Source organism: Dreissena polymorpha, chromosome 3 (assembly GCF_020536995.1).
Source record: "Dreissena polymorpha isolate Duluth1 chromosome 3, UMN_Dpol_1.0, whole genome shotgun sequence".
NCBI lineage: Eukaryota > Metazoa > Mollusca > Bivalvia > Myida > Dreissenidae > Dreissena > Dreissena polymorpha.
In genome coordinates, this window is record NC_068357.1 from 124512831 (window position 1) to 124536553 (window position 23723).

General features: G+C 36.2%; 1 protein-coding gene across 1 annotated transcript in view; it reads left to right on the forward strand.

Moving 5' to 3' along the window:
* The first annotated feature begins 223 nt into the window (after positions 1-223).
* The window catches only part of LOC127871311 (sacsin-like), a 28523-nt gene continuing 5023 nt past the window's right edge, over positions 224-23723 (forward strand). Inside the window, exons 1-8 of the mRNA XM_052414091.1 lie at positions 224-302; positions 5199-5253; positions 5636-5757; positions 6340-6456; positions 8308-8455; positions 8916-10451; positions 11762-22719; positions 23328-23444. Coding sequence (XP_052270051.1) covers positions 5250-5253; positions 5636-5757; positions 6340-6456; positions 8308-8455; positions 8916-10451; positions 11762-22719; positions 23328-23444 — 13002 coding nt within the window. The 5' untranslated portion in view covers positions 224-302; positions 5199-5249. The remainder of the gene's footprint in view (positions 303-5198; positions 5254-5635; positions 5758-6339; positions 6457-8307; positions 8456-8915; positions 10452-11761; positions 22720-23327; positions 23445-23723) is intronic.

The window sequence follows — 23723 nt, forward strand, 5'->3', positions numbered from 1 at the left end:
ATAATTCATTGACGTTAAATACTTTGGTCCTATTGAATACAATTCAATTCAATTCAATTTTTATTTTAAGTCGGTGCATATATGTCAATATAAACATTAGCTATGTATAGATATTTACCGACATATACAACGCGCATGAGCATTGCAGTGAGCTGATTTTTCAAAAATCGTTGGCACGATATGTCGATTTTTGAAAAATAAAGGTCATTGTGATCACGCCGTAGCGATATGCTCATTCTGCTGAAACACATTGCTTGGTAGACAGTCGATGTTTTAAAATGTGAGGAAACGTTGGATCAAAGGTACTGTCTTTATGCATGTAGATGTGTTTAAGTTGTTTAGATTAAAACTATGGACATAGTTGTGTATGCCGTAGTATTCCATACATTATAGTTGATATTGTTTTATGACTTAGACACACATTATAGCGGGGCTATGTGTTTGGGAAATAAATTGTTTGTGAAAAGTGTATATAAGGTATATGCCTTCTTTTGAACTCGTTATTTATAGTTATAATTTATGTTAATTCACTTTTATATCGTTCTGAACAGTTTGCCATATTCACTCTTACACTAATCTCATTGCATTTTGTTTATTATGTAAATGCGGAAAATATACATTAATGTAATGCTGTTAAAAAAGTGTACGTCTGCAAATTATGTGAACTGTATGTTTATGTTAGCGTTTCCCAGTGTATCTGGTTATGTCTGTTAACTATATATAATTACGAGCTTAACTTATCGATCTGCATAATTGACTAAGCACATACTTTCAATGGTATATAAACTTCCATGTGTCATTACGGAAGTTAACGGCAACGAACATGAGCTTTGATACAAAAAGGCTGTGGTAAAGTAAAGCATATCCGTTAATGCATGCGGAAATTAATCTTCGATACTTGGTAACCGCGTGTATACACACATATTTAAAGGGGCATATTGGCGGCTTATACGGTTAGTATCAGAGCTCCAGATAAGGGTCGTATTTTCGTAATTACGAATTATTTTCAAGTCCGTTACGTATTTATTTTAAAATCTTGTCGTACCATTAAGAATTACAAAATCAAGTTACGAATATTATTTTTTCATCGGTTCGTATCGATTTTTATTGAGTTTTTTCGCGTATTAAAGATTTTTTGCGGTTTTTATATAGAATGGTTATCGGGTTTGTTTAACAAAGCGCATTTTTTCCAATAAAAGCGGCGTATACAGTCTATCTGTCAAAAAACAATGGCGGCGCCCAGAGAACGTCCTTAAAAAACTGCAAAGCGTCCAAAAACACGCTTTTAACATATTGTACGCAAAGTGAGCCGAAGTTAAATGTTAAGAAAGACATTATAGAAAAGATCTTTTACGATGTTGTATGTTCAGTTGCCGACACAGTCGGAAAAGCTAAACAAAAACGCGACACGACGGGTCCAACTTAAACACAAAAAAACAACATTGAACGAGTGGAAGGGACAAGTCCCGTGGCTAATCGTTGAAAAGATTGAAGGGGAGACCCGTTTTAATTGTGAAATATGTAAAAATTCATCTAAGGCATGCAATCTAACCACAGTTTGGGCATATGAAGGTATTTGAAAAATAAAATTGTATAATACTGAAAAGACACTGTTGAACTCGTATAAATAAAGTTGCTAGTATGTTTATTTTGTGTTTTTTTACATGAAAATGACCATTATTGTTTATTTTTAGGTCATTTAGAAAAAATAAGAATTATTTTCCAAAACTTAGTAGTAACGTTAAGAATAAAATTTCAGAGTTAAGAATTCTTTTTGAAAATCTGGTAGTAATTTAAGAATTTCACAAAACCTTATCTGGAGCTCTGTAGTATGTATACAAAAGGTTGGTTGATAAATATTTGTTCGCGGGCGGGCAATAGTAAAAGTAGTTAAACCGTTATGAATTAAATATACACGAAGGACTGCTGTAACTATAAAAGGCATGCGCACTATCGATTCCGGTACTAGTAGAATTGTAGTAAAATTCTCGTGTAAGCGCCCGATGTTCAAAATGTGAGTACAAATCAACTGGAGGCGTGTATCGAAAAAGTAAACGTTATATTTTTTATCTAAACGATTTTGCATATATATAACGACACTAATAGATACACATGTGAGTGAATAGATGAAATATGTATTGTTTTAATGCGTGTCTATATTTCCAGTAAATATTCATTTAAATGTTCATGTGAAATGCTGAAAATTTGCAATTTAAATAAATCGGAACTTTAGATACATATCAGGGGTCACACTGGCTACCAAAAAGTTATCGACATTCTTTGCGAGGTACCGTAAACAGCGGTTTATCCATCTTATTTTTTTAATAACATTCATTTAATAAACTTAACAAAAATGTACTTGAGACTTTTATGACTTGTATAAATTTCACATTTATATAAAGTACAAGAAGAAACTTCAAAGGTCATAATAAGCATCATTTATAAATGATATTTGCACATGACAAACAACACAAATAACTATAATCATCAAATATAATGCCAACATCATAGAAAATGAAATATCAAACATCTGAACATCAAAGATCTTAATTCAATTCAATCAAATTAACATTGTCATCTTAAAACAGTAATTTAAATGTACCTCGGGTACTCTTATGTATACTTAAATGTACCTCGGGTACGGAAAATATACTAAAACCTACACGGGAATTCTAACGCTAAATTGGTCGTTGTCGGCTTTTTTTTTCAAATTAATTATGTTCATATTTATGTCCGTATTTTATAAAATGGCCTCTATATTATCGAAATACATACTCCAAAAAGCATGTTGAGGTAGGTTTTGATAAAAAAGAATTTGGTTTCATATTCCGTAGCGCGTTTTACGACATCGGATTTTTGGCGGGAATAAAATTCGGGTATAGTCTAAATTTGCCGTGTACGTTTTAGTATATTTAGCGTACCCGGGGTACATTTAAGCATACTTAAGAGTACCCGGGGTACATGTAAGTAGTACCCGAGCCGACAATGACCAATCGAGCGTTAATTAATTGTTCAATGACATAGACGGTGATCGTTAATTCGATAATTACCTGCATAACACTTTGAAGTTCATTATATGATATAATGAAACATATTATAAGATAAAGATCGATCATACGAAAACAGCATTGGGCCGTTTTTATTTGTGAGCGAAGCTAACAAATAATGCAGACGCAATTTTGGAAATCAGTATGCCTTAGCTACGATAGGGCCCGTAACCCATGACTGCCTGTGTGGATAACTCCAGTCAAATTTAGCAGACGACAAATGCTTAAAGCGTTTCTGTTTATACTTAACTGGTACACAGCAGCAGACGACAGCCTGTAATTATGTAAACAATCGGTTTAATAGCTTGTGGGACATATTGGCCATTCTAGTGTTTAAATCAGCTTGTACGATGACATTGGTAAGTTTATCATTGAAATCTGTACATATTGGCTGCTTTCAAGGAAAACGGGGCTTAATGCTGCATAAAAAGTCTGTCATGTGCGCAAAACTGTTTCTCAATAATTTGAAGAAAATAGATTAAGTATTAGATACACATATCACAACATGTACATGATTAGATGCTTGTTATTCTTTAGCAAGGCAACCACAATTCTGAAGATGGTTGCCAGTGCAGCGACCAATTGTGAAAATAAAGACATTGTTGTTATTTTGTCTAAGTTATCTCTATGACATAAATATGAGGATAAACAGTCACTCACATTTCGACCTGTGCTTTAGGACACACTCTTTAAAATTTGAATGGGTAATGTTCATTTTAAACTTGCGATATAAAAAGCTATAACATAAGTTTGAAAACTGAGTTGCTTCTAAGATATTGCAATAGCGAACACATTCATTGCCTTCAGCGCTTTGATTTTAATTCGTTCTCACTTCTGTAAGTGTAATTATGCAAAAGTCGCTTGGTTCTGGTCAGTATTTATGGGCTAGGTGGATACATGGCTATAGACACTGTTTCCGAAGATCGCTATTTACTAAACCCAAGGTGGTCCAAAATTCAATATAAGCGATACATCATTTTAATAAATGTATATATTATAAATGAATTAATTCCACGTAATTGTCTATGCAATGCTTTGTAAATTATAATGTTCCTGTGCGAGCTAGCGATCGATGGTAGAAAGTAGAGCTGTGCTATGAAGGAATCGTAGGATATTATTATAAATAAATGATATTTAACAGCATGCAAAATGTGATCGATTGTTTTTCCAATAAATATATAAGATTACCCTCAATAGGTTGAATAGCAAAATCAACAACAAAGGACGGTCGATAATAATCCCCCAATCAAGTGTCCGCTATCCATTGTTGCGTCATTCGATAATGTTTAATCAAATGATTTGATTCAAGTGTTCCATTATGCAATGAAGTGTTTCAAAACGGAACACTTATTGATTATAAGTTTAAGGTTATCGAGGTTGTATCTTTGAAAAGGTAAAATATATTAGGTATCGAAATATTTGCTGATACTTTAAATTATACGTCTACGTCCTTGATGGAACATACAAATCAAGTAAAACACTTGGGAATGGTTTTTAGAGATACTAACATCCTTTTTTAAGAATATAGAATACAGACGAAAGCATGATCTCTGGCAGAACAAGCCTGATGTTGAATTTAACAGTTTTTCTTCTATTTTAATTAACCTTAGTTAGATCTGCTTGAAATTGTATGGAGTAACCTTAATTGGTGCGTACAAAACTCGAACTTATTTTATGTATAATGATGACTTGATGACCTGTCGGTCATGGAAAATGGTCATGAAACAAATATTGTTGCTGTGTTGTTTTGTATAAATCTAAGATCTAAACAATTGCGTTAGCATCTTTGTTGTTATCCCCAAATATGAAATTTCGCTGTCATCGCAATTTTAAAGCAGTCAAATATGCACCTACGCCAAATAGCATGTCATACAAAAATTATTGTCTTACGAAGAGTAAGATAGTCATGACACGAAATAATCAATTCTTTCTATACACTGAACATATATATTCTGCATCAGCATTCGTAAGAACATGGTCGGCGTTTTGCCGACTGATATCTAGTTTTAAGTATTAAATTGCTCAGCACAAACGAAAATGCACTGTTATTGTATTTGTTTAAACTAGTTTACACAAGCTTACCCATCACCAACTGGGTTTGCCGTGTGTCTTTGTCATGTTTTATGTAGCCATGTTGCTTTTATTTTCCAGAATGAACTTCGTGAGCTTATTACCATACCACAAACACTAGAATCGTAAACAATGGGTAGGTTTAATGTAGTAAATCTAGTATAAGTATATTAATGCAATTACCTATTGTTTCGTTATTAAATGAGTGTAAATACAACATAACATATTTTGAGGTTGTTATTATTCAGGGGCATCTAAACGATAGTCTGAAAACACGCATGTCTGTCGTAATTGCATATTTTCCCTTCAATTCTTAAAGTATTTTACTTATCAGCTTTTGTGTAATATTACAAATTATTCTTGGTTCTATTAAAATGGAACATTGTGTTTATAATACGTGTTGAAGGTGGTTTATTTAACGCTCAAATTCCAAATTATGCATTTGTATTAAAAAAATAGATGTGAAAAATCCGATGAATACCTTTGCCAAGCCTTTATATTATCTCATTATTTTAAAGCTTCTTCGAGCGGAGGGCCAAGAAAGCGAAGGCCAGACTTCTCATGTATGGAGCAGCCGCCCCTTATCAAACAGCTTAGAGGCATTCTCTCGGAATACCCAGACGGTGGACAGATTCTCAAAGTAAGGGCCCACACTAGCATTATATTTATTAATTCGTGTTTATATTGCACTATATTAAATACTATTCGTTATTTTCACGTTATTTGTGATTAACCTTAAAGTCAAACGATGAAATTGAAATGAGTTTGAAACACAGATTACATTTTTTTTTTAGAGTTTTAGCTCAGCGATTACAGATTGTTTTACCAAAACATCATCAGTCTTGATAAGCAGGGATTTATTCAAAACAGATTTATTGATTTGAAACAATAGAATGGAACATGATGTTTAGCGTCTTAACTAAATTCGGTGTTGAGGGCAACTTTATAAAGATGGTCAAAACATTATATAATGATATCTGTTCATCTGTAACGAATAACGGTAGGCACTTAATTGAATTGATTGGTTGTGGGGCTTTACTAATTTAGAGAAATTTATTCAAAATGTTGCTTTTCTGATTTATAAGAATTCATTCAAAATGTTGCTTTTCTGATTTTAAGGAATTGATTCTTAGTGTCGCTTTTCTGATTTTGAGGAATATTTAAAATTTCGCTTTTCTGGTTTTAAGGAATTGATTCAAAATGTCGCTTTTCTTATTTTTAGGAATTGATTCAAAATGCCGATGACGCGGGTGCGTCCGAGTTGAAGATTATGCTTGAATGCCGACGGATCAATAGAGATTTGACGGAACAATCTCCAGAGTTTACGAAATTTTTTCAGGTTTGGAACCATTTGATATGTACTGTTTCTTGTGTTTTATTAAGAATACACGGCCGATTAAAGAAAATATTCGTATTATCTGAACTTGTTGTAAATATCCTTTATAATCCACCGCACAGCAAAGTGGTAAGGCGTTTAGAGTACTTGGATAAGGTACATACTAGATTCGGACTGTCTGACCGTCCGGCGGTTAGATTTGTTTGTCCGGTGCATAACTCAAGGTTTCAACTTTAAACATTTTGGGAAGAGGCTGTCCGGTTACGCTTTTTATCTAGGCGACCCGGTGCATGTGGATGTCGGTGGTGGTGTACATACCGGACAGTTGGTGGTTCCTCTGGGTAGTTCGGCTTCTCTCCACAGTAAAAGACCACACTAAAATTTAAACTCTTTAAGTAAAAAATAAATGGCTGTAAAATTCAGCTGTAATTCAAAATTTGTCCCAGATTTCGTCCGCATAGTATGCAAATAGGTATTGGTGCTGTGATAGAGTCCGTGACTTCACATAATGCACGCACGGAAGAACCTCAGAAACTTCGAAATTCTCAAACTTCACGGGATGATAGACACCAAAAGGGGACACTGCATTGAATAATATACATACCTCTTCCTTATATAAGTTAAAGGTTATTGGCCTTTGTATATTCTTACATTTAAATTGTGTCTAGGGAATATCTGTATAAAAACTATTACATGTATCAATTTGAAATTTCATATGTAGATAAACCCGAAAGTTATTACTGTCGCTTTCATAGTTTCAAAATCAGTGCCGTTTTGTTAATTCTTGTCCTTCAAGTGCAACGAGCAATGCCCTCCGACAAAGCGTCATGCGGCGGTATTTCTTGCACGGCAGTGACATTCATAGTCTGTTCAGTTTCTTTAATTGAATGGCTTAACTGAAACATGACGCATATTATTTGCTTAAACAAGGGTGCAGGCTTGTTTTAGCTAGCATTTAATTTTGGAGAAAAAAAGAAAACAAAATATTAACACAAAAATTAAGCATATATATTGCTACGGCTTAAAAAGGCTCGAAGATATAGGCGGACAATCATGTAAGATAATTGTGTTGCTAATTTACATGCAAATAAATTGAATTTAGCCTCTCCGTTCAACGATCGTTAGTCAGTTGTAACCTTGATTTTTGTTACAATTCTACCATTTCTAATCATTTAGTCCAATATAAGATTGCGAAATCTTTGTATTTGTCAATCGCATGCCGTATTATTGAAAAAAAGTCGTCACATTAATAATGCATTACACTTTTGCTCAAGTCATTAAGGTACAATTACACGGCTTTTACTTATTTTTGATTCATTTGATCTGTAAAACTCTTCCGGGAAATTCTTATGTATCGCCGGACTTGCTCCATTTGCAGAGCGTTTGAATGACAATAATGTTCGTTACGTTTTCATTGCAGCCCGCTCACATAACTTGTGTTGGTACTAGTCATGCAATTATAGTGATCAATCTGAATTAAATTTACTAACATAATATGTGCACATGTGTATCGGTATTACGTTCATGTGGGACTGCTCTGGTCCTGGAAATGTGTGAGTGGAATAATTTTTAAAAGGGGCAAAAACAAAAACCGGAAAAAATCGTCCACGATAGGTAACCCTCGATACTTAACTGAATTCAGAAGTATTGGTATAAAATGATCATAGTTATCTTCTTTCCTATAGATATAAGAAATTGAATGATATAGAAACTTCACCGTATATACACATAATATATGTACGTCGGGGAACGATGTTTGTTTTAATGTAATGTGTGTCTGCCTACGTGTACTGCGTATAAGGCGTTTAATAAGGAATACATTATGTATCTGTTTATGCATTTTTGTCATTGCAGGCACCTGCCCTGTGTATTTACAATGACGCCGAGTTCACAGAAGAAGACTGGCGAGGAATTCGGATGATTTACAGCAGCGTCAAGGAGGAAGACAGTCTCAAAGTTGGACGATTTGGATTAGGATTCAAATCTGTTTTCCATATGACAGGTACGCTGGATACATGTTGCTAAAACTAGTGATCGGAATAGTTTTATTTAGTTTACATAAAACATTATAGTGCTGATTTATTTTAAAACGAGTAAATAATGTCAAATACCATTTAATTTTTTTTTTGAACTCGACTGTCTTTTAAATAAATAGTATTACTTATTGCAATGAAATCTGAATAACATGAATATAATATAAATCATATGACAGTACTGATGTGACACATAACATATATATGTATATGTTGAAGAATATTTAGTTTCATCGGCTTGGGGACTAGGGGACAGGTATACAACAATCACTGCATGAGAAAATGTCATCATTAAATCATGCAACAATCATCACCCATCTGCTTTTTTGAGCCTCTGTACATTCTCTAAACACACACATTGGGTTCTTTTATTTTTATATGTATACGTCTTTCTAACAAAGATGGTGTTATACTTAATTTACGTTACAGACTACCCGTGTGTTATAAGTGGCGACACAATGCTCCTTATCGATCCCCAACGACCTGCCCATAAGGTTAATGCAAAATTGAAAATTGATGAAATACATGAAATTGAAGGAATGGACCCAAGCGACGTTTTGCGTGCCGTTGGAGGAAAATACGGATTCGATAAATCCGTTGTAGAAAAGGGATACTTTCGCGGAACTATGTTTTGGTTTCCTCTGAGGGAAAAGGCTTCGCCAATCTCAGAGGATGTGTACAATGTCGCTAAAGTCGAAAAGTTGTTTGGTAGTCTTAGTTCTGAATCATCGAGCATTCTAATCTTCCTGAAATCACTCGTGCGTTTACACCTGTTAAAAATGTCACAGTCAGGCCACGAAGAACACGTTTTTCGAGTACAAATTCAAGATGAAAAAGAAATACAGGCAAGAAGACAGTCGTTTTTCTCTGGTATAAAGAGTGCATCTTCTCAGCTAGATGTGGCATGCGTTTTCAAAATGACGATTAAAGAAGAAACACCTCGTATGGCTACGCAGTTAACAGAGTGGCTTGTTGTCAACTATTATATAGTTCATAATGCGTCAAATGATTTCAGAAGGCTAATTCAGAGCCCGAAGCTAGGTTTAAGTCCCTGTGTAGGTGTCGCCCTGATGATAGAGCCATTATCTGCGGTTGAAGGACACATATTTTGCTTTTTACCTCTTCCAAAAGAAGGAACAAAACTTACGGGCTTACCCTTTCATGTTAATGGTTTCTTTGCACTGAGCCAGAACAGACACCATTTGAAATGGGCAACTGACGATCAGGATCACACATATGTGAGTGATGAGATTCTTTGGAATAAGAAACTTTTGACCGAGGCGCTGCCTTTAGCATTCGAGAAGGCCATCGATACATCTATAAGCATGGCGGTGACGAATGGAAACAAGTCGCCATTGGTCGATGGAGTGTATTTGTGGATTCCCAATTTGGAAACAGTTCTTGATAAATGGAAACTTTTCTTTATGAGCGCATTACAGTTGTGTGAGAACAAAAACATTGTGTTTTGTGAACAATTTAATTCTTGGAAACGTGTATCGGATGCGATTTTTACCACGTTTTCAAACCTTCCTCACAAATTACAGTTTGTCACGGCAGCGGTGCGAAAGGCAATATGTGCTTGCGGGCAGTGCCCAGTTATGGTACCAGAACACGTTTTTCTTACATTGAACTCGTTGTTTAGACACCAAATCAATGACATATCACCATCCAAATTGGCAATTATCTTGCGGAACAATCCGAAGTACATATACATGACAGATGAAGAGAAGAAAGCACTATTAACATATCTTACAAGTGATGGAACCATTACAGCATTGGAAGGTCTTGATCTTTTATTGTTGGCATCTGGAGAATGGGACACTTTCAATCATAACGGAAGTGCAAAATACATTTGCTCTGAGATTGAAGTAAACATGTTTCCTGGCAGTGAACGACAATTCATCGCACCATATGAAAAATTGGATCAATGTACAAAGGAAGTCGTACGCTTCATATGTGAAAAAAGTAAGTATTTCCTTTTTTACGTTTCTACGACGTTCATGATCTGTTGGTTCTTGCCACCAATTTACTGTAACTTATTATGTTAAGGCCTACAGGTGTTATCACAAAATGGCGAGTTTATCCTACCAATTAATGACCTTAATGAATGGATGATCGTAAAGAAAGGATTTTAAGCTGGGACGAATTATGTCAGAATGGTGGCACTTTGTCTGCATGTAACGTACTGAAGCTATTGTTTTTAACTCCTCTTTATCTACTGTGTGGATCTCGCTCACACTTTCACATCGGAATGACCTTAATGTGTAGGTATTTGTAAAGATTGTAAAGGCAGAATTATGACCCTTTGTCTGTTTCCACTATAGAATATTCAGTCCCAAACTTTTGTGTTGTCAACTTCTCTTTAACAACTGTGTGTATCTCAAGCAAACTTTCATATTTTAATGACCTTTATTTGTAAATGATCTTGAAAGGAATTCTAGCTACAAGTTGTGGCAGAATGAAGAATGGATCTTTGTCTGTTTTTCCAGTATAGAATATATAGTCCTAAAGTGTTTGTTTAACTCCTATTTAAGTACTTTGTGGATCTTGCTCAAAATGTGAACATGATCGTTAAAAAGGGAATTTGGGCTGCGACTTGTTAGCTGAATAATGGCTCTTTGTCTTTTGTCCACTGTATAATATATAGTGTAAATTGTATGCGTCCAAAATATGTGTTGTGGAGGCATGATAGTATGTGATACATGACTAGTGTCGGCAGTACGTTATCGTTTAGCATTCATGTTAAGGTTAAATTACACTTATTCCCAATGGATCTCATTATAAAAGTGGCAACTTTCAACGAAACATTCGTCCCTTTCCTATATATCAAATTGCTGCAAGCCTGGTATCATTTAAAGTTGAATATGTCACCTTCCAGTAATTCCAATAAAAAAGGAACACTATCGCAACTTCAATGATAGAAAATCTCCACTGAATGCAGACACTGCATACAACAGTGTTTCGGAAGCTTTATGATGACGAAAGCCCCCCTCCACGTCGAAAAATCATCGTTTAAGTTAGCCTCCAATCCAAGGCATCAAAGTACTTCAGACACATATAGTATATCAGAAATATCCACACACGACATGTCTAAGAGTCTCAAATATTGTAATGGCTTTTATTAAAGAAGAGAAAAGGAACTTTTTAGAAATAGGCACTACTCTTGATCACGAAAAGATACAAAATGGTAAAGTGTAATTTAACCTTGATGCATTCCTAGTCGTAACAAACCTGTCATGACAATGATTTTATTTATTGTATTTTTGTAACTTTAGAGCACTACCCCATTCGAGATTTAGATGACGCTTTGTTGAAAACATTTCTGTTCCAAACCCTCGAGTCACATTTAGGACCGTCATTGATTATGACTGAGAGGTCACATCTGACAATGGACTGGCTTTGGCTTGTTTGGAGTTCTATATCGAACCGTGGAATCCGTAAGTTTGTAGATGTGCCAATCTTTCCAATTATGGAATCCGGGACCTTTGAATCAAAACATCAATTAAAACTTGTCGCTTTGTACAAGTCGGATTTACTTCTGAAGCAATACAGAACTGGGAATAATATCTTATGCTTAGATGATGACGTTGAGCGAAGCCTACGCTTGCTTGGAATTACTGTCATAGCTCAGTTGCCAAGTTGGTTATCATGTAATTTGATCACAGAGTTTGTTGTGCGCCCAACGTTAGAAGACGTTAGACAGTTATTGCAAAGGAAAGCACGATCAATTGACCAGCAAAGGATAAATGCGTTTAACAAAGATGCCTCAGTGTCAAACAGATCTAAACTCCTTGACTTTTTTGCAATGTTTAGCTCAATCGACGGCGATTTGGTTTATTTATTACACAAACTACGGTTGTTTAGGTCTATCAATATATTAGGAACATGTGTTAACGTTGATTGCCACACACATTTTGTAAGAGAATCTGAACGAGACAAGTTTCCAAAAAGTATTAAATTTCCTGACAACTGCATTCTAGTTAGAGGAAATGAAGAGACCGTTGCGAAAAAGCTTGATTGCACGAAACTGACGTTAGATGAATTTATGAGAAAGAAATTGGCAGTTCCCGAATTTGACATGTCAACAAAAGAAAATAAAAATGTAATGATATTCTTTCTCAACAATATTGAAAGGTTAACTGCGCTGATAGACACCGTCTCCGAAATGCGATTCCTTAAAGACACTGCCGGACGACGAGTTAAGCCGTCACAAATATTTGATCCATTTGATGAATTTCTATGCCGTTTGTTTTATGGAGAACATGTTTTTCCGGCCGCTAAAGACGCATTGCTACCGCACAGAGCTGCATTCATCAAACTCGGAATGAAAGGAGTCGGCAATATACTGCCTAAAAATATCTACGCTGTTGCGAAAACCATTGACTCCGTGTCCCAAATCGACGATAGAATGTACGACAAAGCTAAAGCTCTTCAAGAATACATCGAAGACAACCCAAGTATACTCCGGCAAACACTAGGGGTAGGTAAAAATCTAGGAGACGGAATCAAAGACCTGTCATGCTTTGTATACTGCTCAGCAGTAGAATGTAAATGGCATAATCGTTTTCCGCAGCTTCTCAAGTGGTTTTCTACTAAAAGTCGTGTATGTTGTCCAGGAGATATGAAAGAAATACAATGTTGGCAACTTGTGTGTTCCTCAACGCCGCTGATTAAAACACGTTCTACCGAGTTGTCGTTGTTTTATGGTTGGAATATACTTCCTTCTGCTGACAAAATTCTTCTCCAATTGAAAATCATAAAGCAATGTTCAATATCAACAGACATGACGCTGGAATTGTTGACAATGATCAAAACAATCTATGAAGCCTTGTCTATACAATCAACCCCAGTCGTCAAAGAAGCCATTGTTTGTAATGCACTTGTTTGGACAGCTGACAATTTTCAAGATCCTGCTAAAGTTATTGTTATACAGAAGGAGGATGACATAGAATTAAAACCATACATGTATTTCCTCCCCCAAGAGCTTGGATCCTTGCAAACGTTTTTCACATGGTTAGGGTGTCACTCACATCAGGACGAAAACGTTCTTGTAAGCGTTTTGCAATTTCTAAAGACAAAATATTTGAGCAGAAAGTTCAGTCAAGCTGAAACTAAGAAAGATTTAAAATGTGCGCAGATGATTCTTGAACGATTAGCAGAAGCTGACATTGACTCTTCTTGGGCATCTGATAACATTTTAATGGTTGTTCACTCAAACTCTGACCAAACGATTAAATTTGCAAAATTGTCGGAATGTGTGTACGATGATGACCCGGCATGTTTTAACGATGTTGTCGATGGTAAAAGTATTTGCTATGTGCACGAACAAATACCGTTCGGTACAGTAGAAAAACTAGGCGTGAAATCTGTTACTAGTCATTCCCGGGCAGATGCACAGGACTTTGATCACTGGGGCCAGCGTGAAAGTTTTACTACACGTTTGCGATCTCTCCTTCGTGATGGATATACAGACGGTCTTTCTGTTCCAAAAGAACTGTTGCAAAATGCTGATGATGCAGGTGCTACAGAAATGTGTTTAGTGTATGATGAACGTAAACATTTGGAATTCCGGAAGAGGTTACTTAGTAAAAGTCTCGCCGATTTTCAGGGTTCTTCGCTGTGGTGTTACAACAACAAAGTGTTTTCCGAAAAGGATCTGCAGAATATCAAACGGTTTAATGATTCAGCAAAAGTCGATGACCTATCAACAATTGGAAAATTTGGGTTAGGATTCAATGCGGTTTATAATATAACGGACGTTCCAAGTTTCATTTCTGGATCTGATATGTTGATATTTGATCCACATGAAAAATATTTGGTTGACCCTCAAACAAAAACAACGACAAGAGGAAAAAGAATTCCTTTATCGAAACGAACTTTAGTAAAAAGACACACAGATCAGTTCAAACCTTTTCAAGATATGTTCGGATGCAATGTGTTAAATGATCCGTTTACTTGTTATCAAGGAACTTTGTTTCGATTTCCACTCCGAACTGCACAACAAGCAGACATGAGCGAAATTTGTCAAACAGTGTACTCACACGATGAAGTCCTATGTTTATTGAAGATGTTCATTCATTCAGCGGAACAACTTTTGTTATTTTGTCAAAACGTATCGTCAATCAAACTTTACCACATATCGGCTAACGCAGCATCAGCCAAAGACATGAATATGATTTATATTGTACAAAAGGAATCTATGAAACTAACTGATGACAAAGGCACACGTGTTGAAACTAGCATTCTTGCACGGGCGGTATCTGTACATAAACAACAACGCGGCAGATGCATTGAAGAGCATCATAGCATAACTATCAGGCAGACATTTTGTGACAATGCGACGTTGTTTCCCAAAGTAAATTGGCCCAAGTCTGATGTAAAATCGACTTGGCTTATCACATGGGCATTAAACGGTAGACCAAAACACTTAGAAGCAGTCGACACTATACCTCTAGTCGCTGTTGCAACACGGTGTAAAACTGAACAGGATTGGACTCCACAACCATTAGAGACAACAACCGAGGGAGACTGTGAATCAGGTTATATGTTTTGCTTCCTGCCGTTGCCAATAAGCACTGGTCTGCCTTTTCATATCAATGGTTGTTTCAGAGTGTCCGATGACCGGCAGAGACTAGTACTACTCAATGAAGACGACAAAAAGAGTGGATCTAAAAGTGCATCAGATGCTTGGAATACATTTCTCCTGCAAGAGCCATTAGTTAAAGCATTATTGAGTGCGATTCAGCAGACGCAACGTTTTTGTCACACGAAAGAAGATGCATATCGTTTATGGCCTGATAATTGCAAACCAGATGTAACGCCTTTTGTGAAAAGCTTCTATAGAGCTGTACTTGATCACAATGTTAATATATTTACAGACCGTGGAAATTGCCTTCCATTTGATCAGATCTTAATTCTAACGGGAGACCCGCGAACTGCTGTCTTTCAAGAAGTTTTGAAGTTTTTGGTGTACGTGCCTGTTGACAAAGGTAAGACCGTGGTGGAAGTTCCAAACAGTGTTTGTAAATGTCTTCAATTGTACAACAAGGACAGGATCTCCATTGTCCAAAGTGCATTCATTTCAATGATTGACGCTTTGGTTCACTTCCTTCATAATATCGGTCACAAGTATTGGGCCGATAAACTGACAATCCGCAATAACTTACTTGCGTATGCAATTACGGTGGCAGATAAGGAAATGAAAATATGTTTCAGAAAAAACCCGTGTATTCCAACAGCGCCAAACGGTAGATTACGAACTGTTCTTGATCTTATTCACCCGCATTCAAAAGTTTCGAAACTGTTTTCTGAGTCAGACGAAAGGTTTATCATTGAATGCGAAAGTTTGAGTGATCCAAAGATCCATGCTAAACTTGTGGAAATCGGAATGAATTCGTCAAGTTTACCTAGTGAGCTTGTTTTTGACAGGTGCACTAGTTTGGGGACTTTGTCAAGGAAATGTATAATCTGCACAAAAAATCGCTTGGGATTGCTTTTGACATATTTAGCGGAATCACAAATGTCCCAGGAAACAGTTGATCATCTCCAACATTTAAACATTCTACCCGTTCTACAAAGACCTAGTGAATGGACTTTTACTTGGAAAGCAGAAACTTTACACACTGAAATCGTTTGCAGTGGCGACATAAAGTGTTCAAAACACGCTGACGAAAAATGTACAGGTATTGTTCTTGGTCGGCCTGATAATTTATTTAGAATGAACTGCCGACATTGTGTTGGATCTGTACATAACATAGTAGATGAAACTGAATTGATTAGTCCTCATCTACTTAATAAACTTGGTGTAAAAACTATTGAAGACATTACCATTTTTATGTTGATGGAACAACTTACAACTGTTGGAATCGAATATGAATCTGGTAAAGGGATGTATACGGCAGAAACCCGTAATATAATCGACAAAGTGTACACAGAATTGGATAAGCTTACAGCAGATATGTCAAAAGACGAATTTAATAGCTTACTTGATTCTAATTTTGGTTCGGCAGTCGAAACACCCATTATTGAAGTTGGCGATGTCTTAGTTAGGGTGGACATAGTTGCACAGTTTTCTATTCGATCTTGTCCACCGCACCTATATGGTCTACCAAAAGTATCTGTTTCACGCTGGAGAATACTAGAGAAACTAGGAGTAAAGAAATATTTCAGTTTTACTGATGTCGTACGGGTTTTACAATTTATGACAGAAGAAAACAATCTGAACATAATACTTGATATTAAAGATGTAATTTACATTTTAGAGAACTTAGTTGAGTGCATGCATAGGGAGAATAAAACATATGCAGATATACAGGAGTTTAAAGAAAGCATAATTGCGCCAGACAGAGAGGGACGTTTCTTTCCAACATACCAACTTGCTCTTGAGGACCATCACATGACAACTAAAACTAATCTTCGATTATTGCATGAGGATATTACCCCAAATATTGGAAAGTTCATTGGCGTACAATCAAAACGACACCAACTGTTAAGGCAGTACACACATGCCATCCCTTTTGGGCAACGTGAAGAACTAACTACACGTTTAAATGGTTTACTTAAAGATTATCCTCCAGATGAAAGCATTATGAAGGAACTAATACAGAATGCTGATGATGCAGGTGCACGTGAAATTCATTTTATAAAATACTACGAAGAAAGAAAGGTGGAAAAGTCCTTGGAAAAAGGAGTAAAACTAAAACCAGCATTGTGCATCTATAACGATAGCTGTTTCACAGAACAAGATTTCATAGGCATTCAAAGTCTTGGCATCGGCAGTAAATCGGAAGACCCTTCTAAGACAGGTCAGTTTGGAGTAGGATTTAACGCCGTTTATCATATTACCGACAATCCATCATTTTTAACAAAGGGGCAAGATCTGGGAGAAAACGGCGACGTGTGTATTTTTGATCCACTTTTTACACAAATAGAAGATATATGGGGTGGAGAGCCGGGTTTGCGGTACCACGTTGATGATTTGAAGGACGATTTTCCAGACACAACACTTGGTTTTCCGGAAATTCCTGGTACGTGTGGCACAATGTTTCGCCTTCCTTTGCGTACTCAACCGTCAAAAATAAGCAAATCATGTTTAACTCCTAATAATGTCAATGATATGTTGAAAGCATTTAGGAGAATTATGCCAGATTGTTTGCATTTTTTAAAAAACATAAAGAGAATGAAAATCAGAGTTTATGAAGGTGGCAGATATGTCGACGAGTATATGGTTGATTCGGAGATCTCTAGTGATACATATGTGAAACGCCAGACCGAATTTTTCAAACAAGTAAACACAATAGTTGTTTCAAATGCAAACCGTAAAGAAGACAATATTTTGGTAAAACCTTTAAATGTGACGTTCACGATGCGTGTACATGACACAGATGGTGTCGATAAGAAATGGCTCATTTCACATCAGTTTGGAGCTAGTTGGTGTGACAGAACGCATGTAGAACACATTTATGATATCTTCAGAAATGAAGGATTGAAGCTTATTCCAACTGGGGGTGTTTCGTTGCAGTTGTGCTCAACAAATGTTAAAGCTCTTCTTCAAGGATTATTTGAACACAATGTACAGGAAAAAGACGCCAAAATGCGATCTAAAAAGTTCCAAGTGTCGTCTGTAACGGAAAACGCATACAGACCATGCGAGACATCCGACGGAAAGTTATATTGTTTTCTACCACTTACGCAGTCAACTGGTCTACCATTCCATGTCAATGGTCACTTTTCAATAGATCGTGGACGACGAGGACTTTGGGAAAAAGGATATCGAGAAGAATGGAATAATTTTCTCTTGTCTTCTGTCGTTACCGAAGCTCTTATCAACGCTCTTAAATATTTACAGAAGTACTGGCTTGATGATAATATGGATATTTTAACCAGCAAGACCTGTTTGAAGAGATGCTTGACAATATATTTTAGTTACTTTCCAAGACATGAAACGGCAAAGGATACTTACTGGAAGTATTTTGTTGCAGAGTTTTACCGTTTGGTAATTGAACGTGAAATCCCCATCTTCCCAGAAGTAATAGAGGAAATGCATTTAGTTGACACCCAACATTCAGTTCAAATGCGAGAGAAACAATTTATGATTGCATGGATACATTTGACAACAAATATTCAAACAATTAACGGAGGTGTTGTGGATACCCTCTATAAATTGTGGAAATATCATGGCAACGCGGACGATGAGCGACTTATAAAACATGTTTTAGGCAAATTATCCATACACATTTGCAGTATTTCTTCTGACGTCGTCAAAACAATGGAAACATCAGGACAAAAATCTATTATTAAGACTGAACCGTCAGTTGTCATGAATTTAGTCAAAGAAAGACTAACAGATGTCAACTGTAATATTCAAATGACAGTTATTGAAAATATAGAAATTGCCCAAAGTCTCTTGAAATATATGTTACGGTGGGACCATTTTGACGACAACATTGAAGGTTTGCCATTGTGCATAACAAACGATAACTATGTTAAGAAATTTGCGAAAGATAGTGGCGTGTTCTGTTCTACATTTTGTGACCTATTGCCGTGCTCTCGTGCTAAGTTTGTTCATATTGGACTGGTGCCTTTTCTGACTCGGGGACATCTTTTTGAATGCAAGGTATTGGAACGTTTCACATTTCAGAATTTCCTTAATCTATTACCTAATTCATACATGCCGGTGATATTTTGCAACGATGCTGGTATTCGTTGGCTGGACGGTGAGTCTAATCCCATCGATCCGTTTATCATATACCGCATGTTTGCCTTCATATATAACGAATCGAAACGTTTAGAAAAGCCGTCAGAGAGCACCGCAATACAAAGTGTTTTCAAAGAGAACGTTCATAAACTATCTACTTGGTCTTTTTTACCGTCGAAAAAGAAGATATCAGGAGGCTTTGTGCATATGTTGATTCCAATAAAACGAGCATATTCGCTGCTTTTAGAATCATTTGATGATGACATTGGGCCTGTTTTGAAACGAATTAACATCCCATCCTTAGATTTTGATGTTCTTACCAACTATGCAACGATTGACAAAACAGCAGTTTCTGGTGCAGTACGAAAATTAATATCGTCCCCTACCAAACCACATGAACTATTGAAATGTTTACATTATCACAAATTAAAGTTGATCAAATGCAAACTCACTGCCGATGAAGCTATGAAAATATTACGTATCTTCAGTCAAAGCATAACGCAAATTCATGCACAGCTTGGACATGAAACCATGCAACTTGTGAAACAGCTGCCATTGTTTGAAACAATGCAAAGTGGAACTTTCGTTAGTCTTGACCATGATTCAGATGTTTTAGTTGTAACAAATATCTTACCATCTCCAGGCATTCGTGAATGGGCAAGTAGACAAGGGAAGATCATAATACAAGAAAATAGCAATCTCCAAGATCTGTACCGTTACCTCAAGTTGCCTCGTCATGACAGATTGCATATGTACATTATACATATTTTGCCTAGCATTACGCATATGCCCAAAAGTTACTGGTTGAGCCATATTACATTTATCAAAGACGCACTCCTAACAAGCCATTTAGGACAAGGGTTGTCCAATGACCAAAAACAATTAATAAAACTTATTAAAAAAATCCCATTTATTGAAATAAACGGAATTGGCTATCGGGCAAATCAACTCTTTGCCCGTACCCATCCTGTGTTTGAATTGATGATTGAAGAAAGTCGATTTTTGCCCAGAGAATATGCAGATATATCTTGGATATACTTCTTGAAACTTATTGGATTAAACGTTCGACCTACCGGCGATATGATGATCAACTTTGCTCAAGTTGTAGCGCGTGATGGAGCAATGCGTACGTCTGACAGATTAATTCAGATGTCAAATGTCCTTGTGTTATGCTTTCTTGGAAAATACGGTGACAGTTTTGAAGACCATGTTTTTACGGATATTAAAACAATTCGTTTTGTAGTCCCTTATGTAGTCTCTAGATGCATGGAACAGATTTTTAGAGGACATTGTTCGACGAATTGTTTTATCAGCTTTTCCGGTTCTTGCAGTTCTCACTTTGCAAATGTGTGTTGGACCAGCCTTCCGCTGGTTCACTGTGAATTTGATGCAAAAGTCATGAAATTGCTAGGCATTTTTCAAGAGCCAAGCACGGATTCAGTAATAACGCATTGCCAAAACATTTTTCATGAATTCAAAAAGGACTTTGACATGGAAATTATGGAATTACACAATAAATATGAGTATGTAGAACACATTTACAGTTTCCTTTTCAGAAAACGAGATGAAATAAATACGACCCGTTTGCGTGACACACCATTTATCTTAATACCAGATGAAACGATAATCAAAGCTTCAAGTGTTTTCATTTTCGGTCCAGTTGGATCAGAATTGAGGCCATATCTTTATCAACTGCCTGAACAATTCCTGTGTTATGTAGAGTTGTTCAGAACGATTGGTACGACGCTTGGACCAACATGCTTACAATATGCAAATGTTTTGGCGATCATAAAAGATCAGTTTAGTGATCAGGAGTTACCTCATAACGTCTTGGAAGTAGTTTCGAAAGCAGTGACAAAATTCTTTGACACTCTTTGCATGGCAGGCGATAACGGACATAAGGACTTAGAGAAAATGAAACTTCTGTTCTTACCTAATACGAAAAGAATAATGACACAATCGAGTGAATTAGTTATAGCAAATGACAGTGTGTATAAGCAAGCTTTAGAGGGCAAATGCAATTTGAATATGTTCATAGGTTTTAAAGAGTTGAAAATACCATTGGAAAACGAAGCATTTAAGCATCTCCCTCTTCATCTTAAGCCTAGGTTTTTAACAGAAGATGTATCAGAAACTATATCAACAGATACTATGGAGGAACTAAATAATAGCAGTGTTGCATTGCGCTGTGAAAACTTCGTTCATTCATATGAATTTTACGAGGGTTTATGTAGACTGTTAAAACGAAAAGACGTCGAACTGTGTACAAATGAATGGAACACAGACGATGACGAAATTTTGCGCGATACACTCTACCACGTGCGAATTAAGGAAGTTAAAGGTTTGAAAAAAGTGTTATCTTACAAAGGTATCATCGTACAAGGTGCTAGCATAACAACTGGTTATCATGTACAAAAACTTCAAACACATTCACAAAAGGGAGCACCTGTTTATCATGTCTTTTTTCAGACCATGATATCCTATACTCCTAGAAGCTCTCTGTTTTGGTTACATACAGGATTGATGTCACTTATTCGAAAGTGCACAAAAAGACGACTTTCAGCGCATTCGTTTGTTGTTCTTCAACAAGTCTTATTTTTTGAGGAAAGTCCCGATGGAATTAAAGGTTTTCTTGATAACTATGGAATACCTGCTTTGGAAACTGCATCTGATTTTATTCTTTTCCCACCAGTTGGTACCTACGTTGAAGAAAAGTTTTATCCTTTTATGGTGCAGCAAATGACACCTTTTAGAGAGCATGAATACAGATACGTCGCATTAGAAATAGGAATCGGGGATGAAGAAGATTTAAGCGACGCACGTTACATATATGCACACATAATTGAACCAATAAATTCAGATACATCATCCCTCTTACGCTTGAAATACAAGGTAAATGTCGGCGTGCAACGAGGCGGGATAATCGATGTTCCGATATTTCGGCTTTATATGTTTGTTCCTCAAAATAATCCTAATACAAGTGACGAGGTTGCTCTATATGATACCGAACCTATCGGTTCAATTCCTTTCGATGAGAATTGTGAACGCATCATTGACATGCTTCAAGAGGCATTCCAGCTTTTTGAAATACAGGACAGGAAGCGGATAATACGCCGGCTGTTATTGAAATGGCATCCAGATAGAAATGCAGGCCATGAAGATTATGCCACACGAGTATTTAATTTCATTCAGCACTGTATTTTAAGGCTCGAAAGAAATGAAGCATTAAATATTCAGACATATGCTGGAGCACCGAACATGTCAGTATCGCGATATTGGAATACGTGTGTGAATGCGCAGAGTACTGGACATGTGTACACAACTGGTTTCCGTGACAACATTGAGGAATACAACAAATCAAACAGACAAGGTCGCTATTTCCATGGATCAACACAACGAGAGTCTGTCAATAGCCCTGGGGAATACAAACGTTGGATAAAACAGGCGAAACTCGACTATCAAACTGGCCTAACGCACCTCAATTTAAACGAAAGGCATTCGAAAACATACAACTGGATATGTTACAATTGTCATCAGGTAATTATTTATCTTTCGTCATTGATTTGCTATGGAGATGTAATATTTTTGCCAATGTTTAACAAACAAAACATTTAAATGTATTAAGTAGATTGTATTTTGGACTCGAATTCGTGTCAAATCGTGACGAAAACGTATATCACAATGTAAGCGTTCGATTATAGGATTTTTGCTAACATAAGGGTGTTTAAATATTTAAAAATGCCATTGCTAGAAGAGATGTAGTTTTACATGACAGGAATTTGTTTGAACTTGCAGCTCAGTTTTAATTTACAGGTTTCAAATGAGTGTTGTGTTTTCCTTAAATATTATCTAAACAAAACCCGAGAATTACATGTTTCAAAACCTTCTTATAACTACTACACAAAATATTATCTCTCAATGTTTAAATGTCTAAGCATTTTGTTTATGGTTTCATAAAAAAAAACATACAAATTTGCTTTTAATGCATGATAGTTGATGTATATTGTACCCACTCAACGTCCCAAGTCGACACTTAAGTCGTTGTGTCGGTAAGATTACTGTCAACTGCTTGACTTGGCTCAATTTTAACTCTTCATATGGAGAGGGTTATTTTGTTACAATGTTCTGCCCTTGCAATTTAACAGGCATGCGAGAAGGCCCTAAAAGCTGCATGGTTTATGAAAGATGCCAACAGGTGTCCCAGAAAAGAGCACAGATTGTCAGTCATTTCTAGCGGACTTGATAGCGTTATTGCGACAGAGGTAATCTAGTCAGTCTACAATACACTAGTCATTCTCAAAAAGTAAACATTCTCAAAATGTGTAAATATGTATTACTGAAACAGATTATGATTGTTTGTTTTTATCATGTAATATAATGTCTTTATCGAAACGTACACATTTTCATATATTATTAAATGTTTAACCGCGACACTTTTAATGTGTGTTTGTAACATACTTGTTACATAAACGCATACATTATAAAATAGTGTTGATTTGAGATCGCAGTTATAAGCATGTATAATGAATCGTATTGCCCAA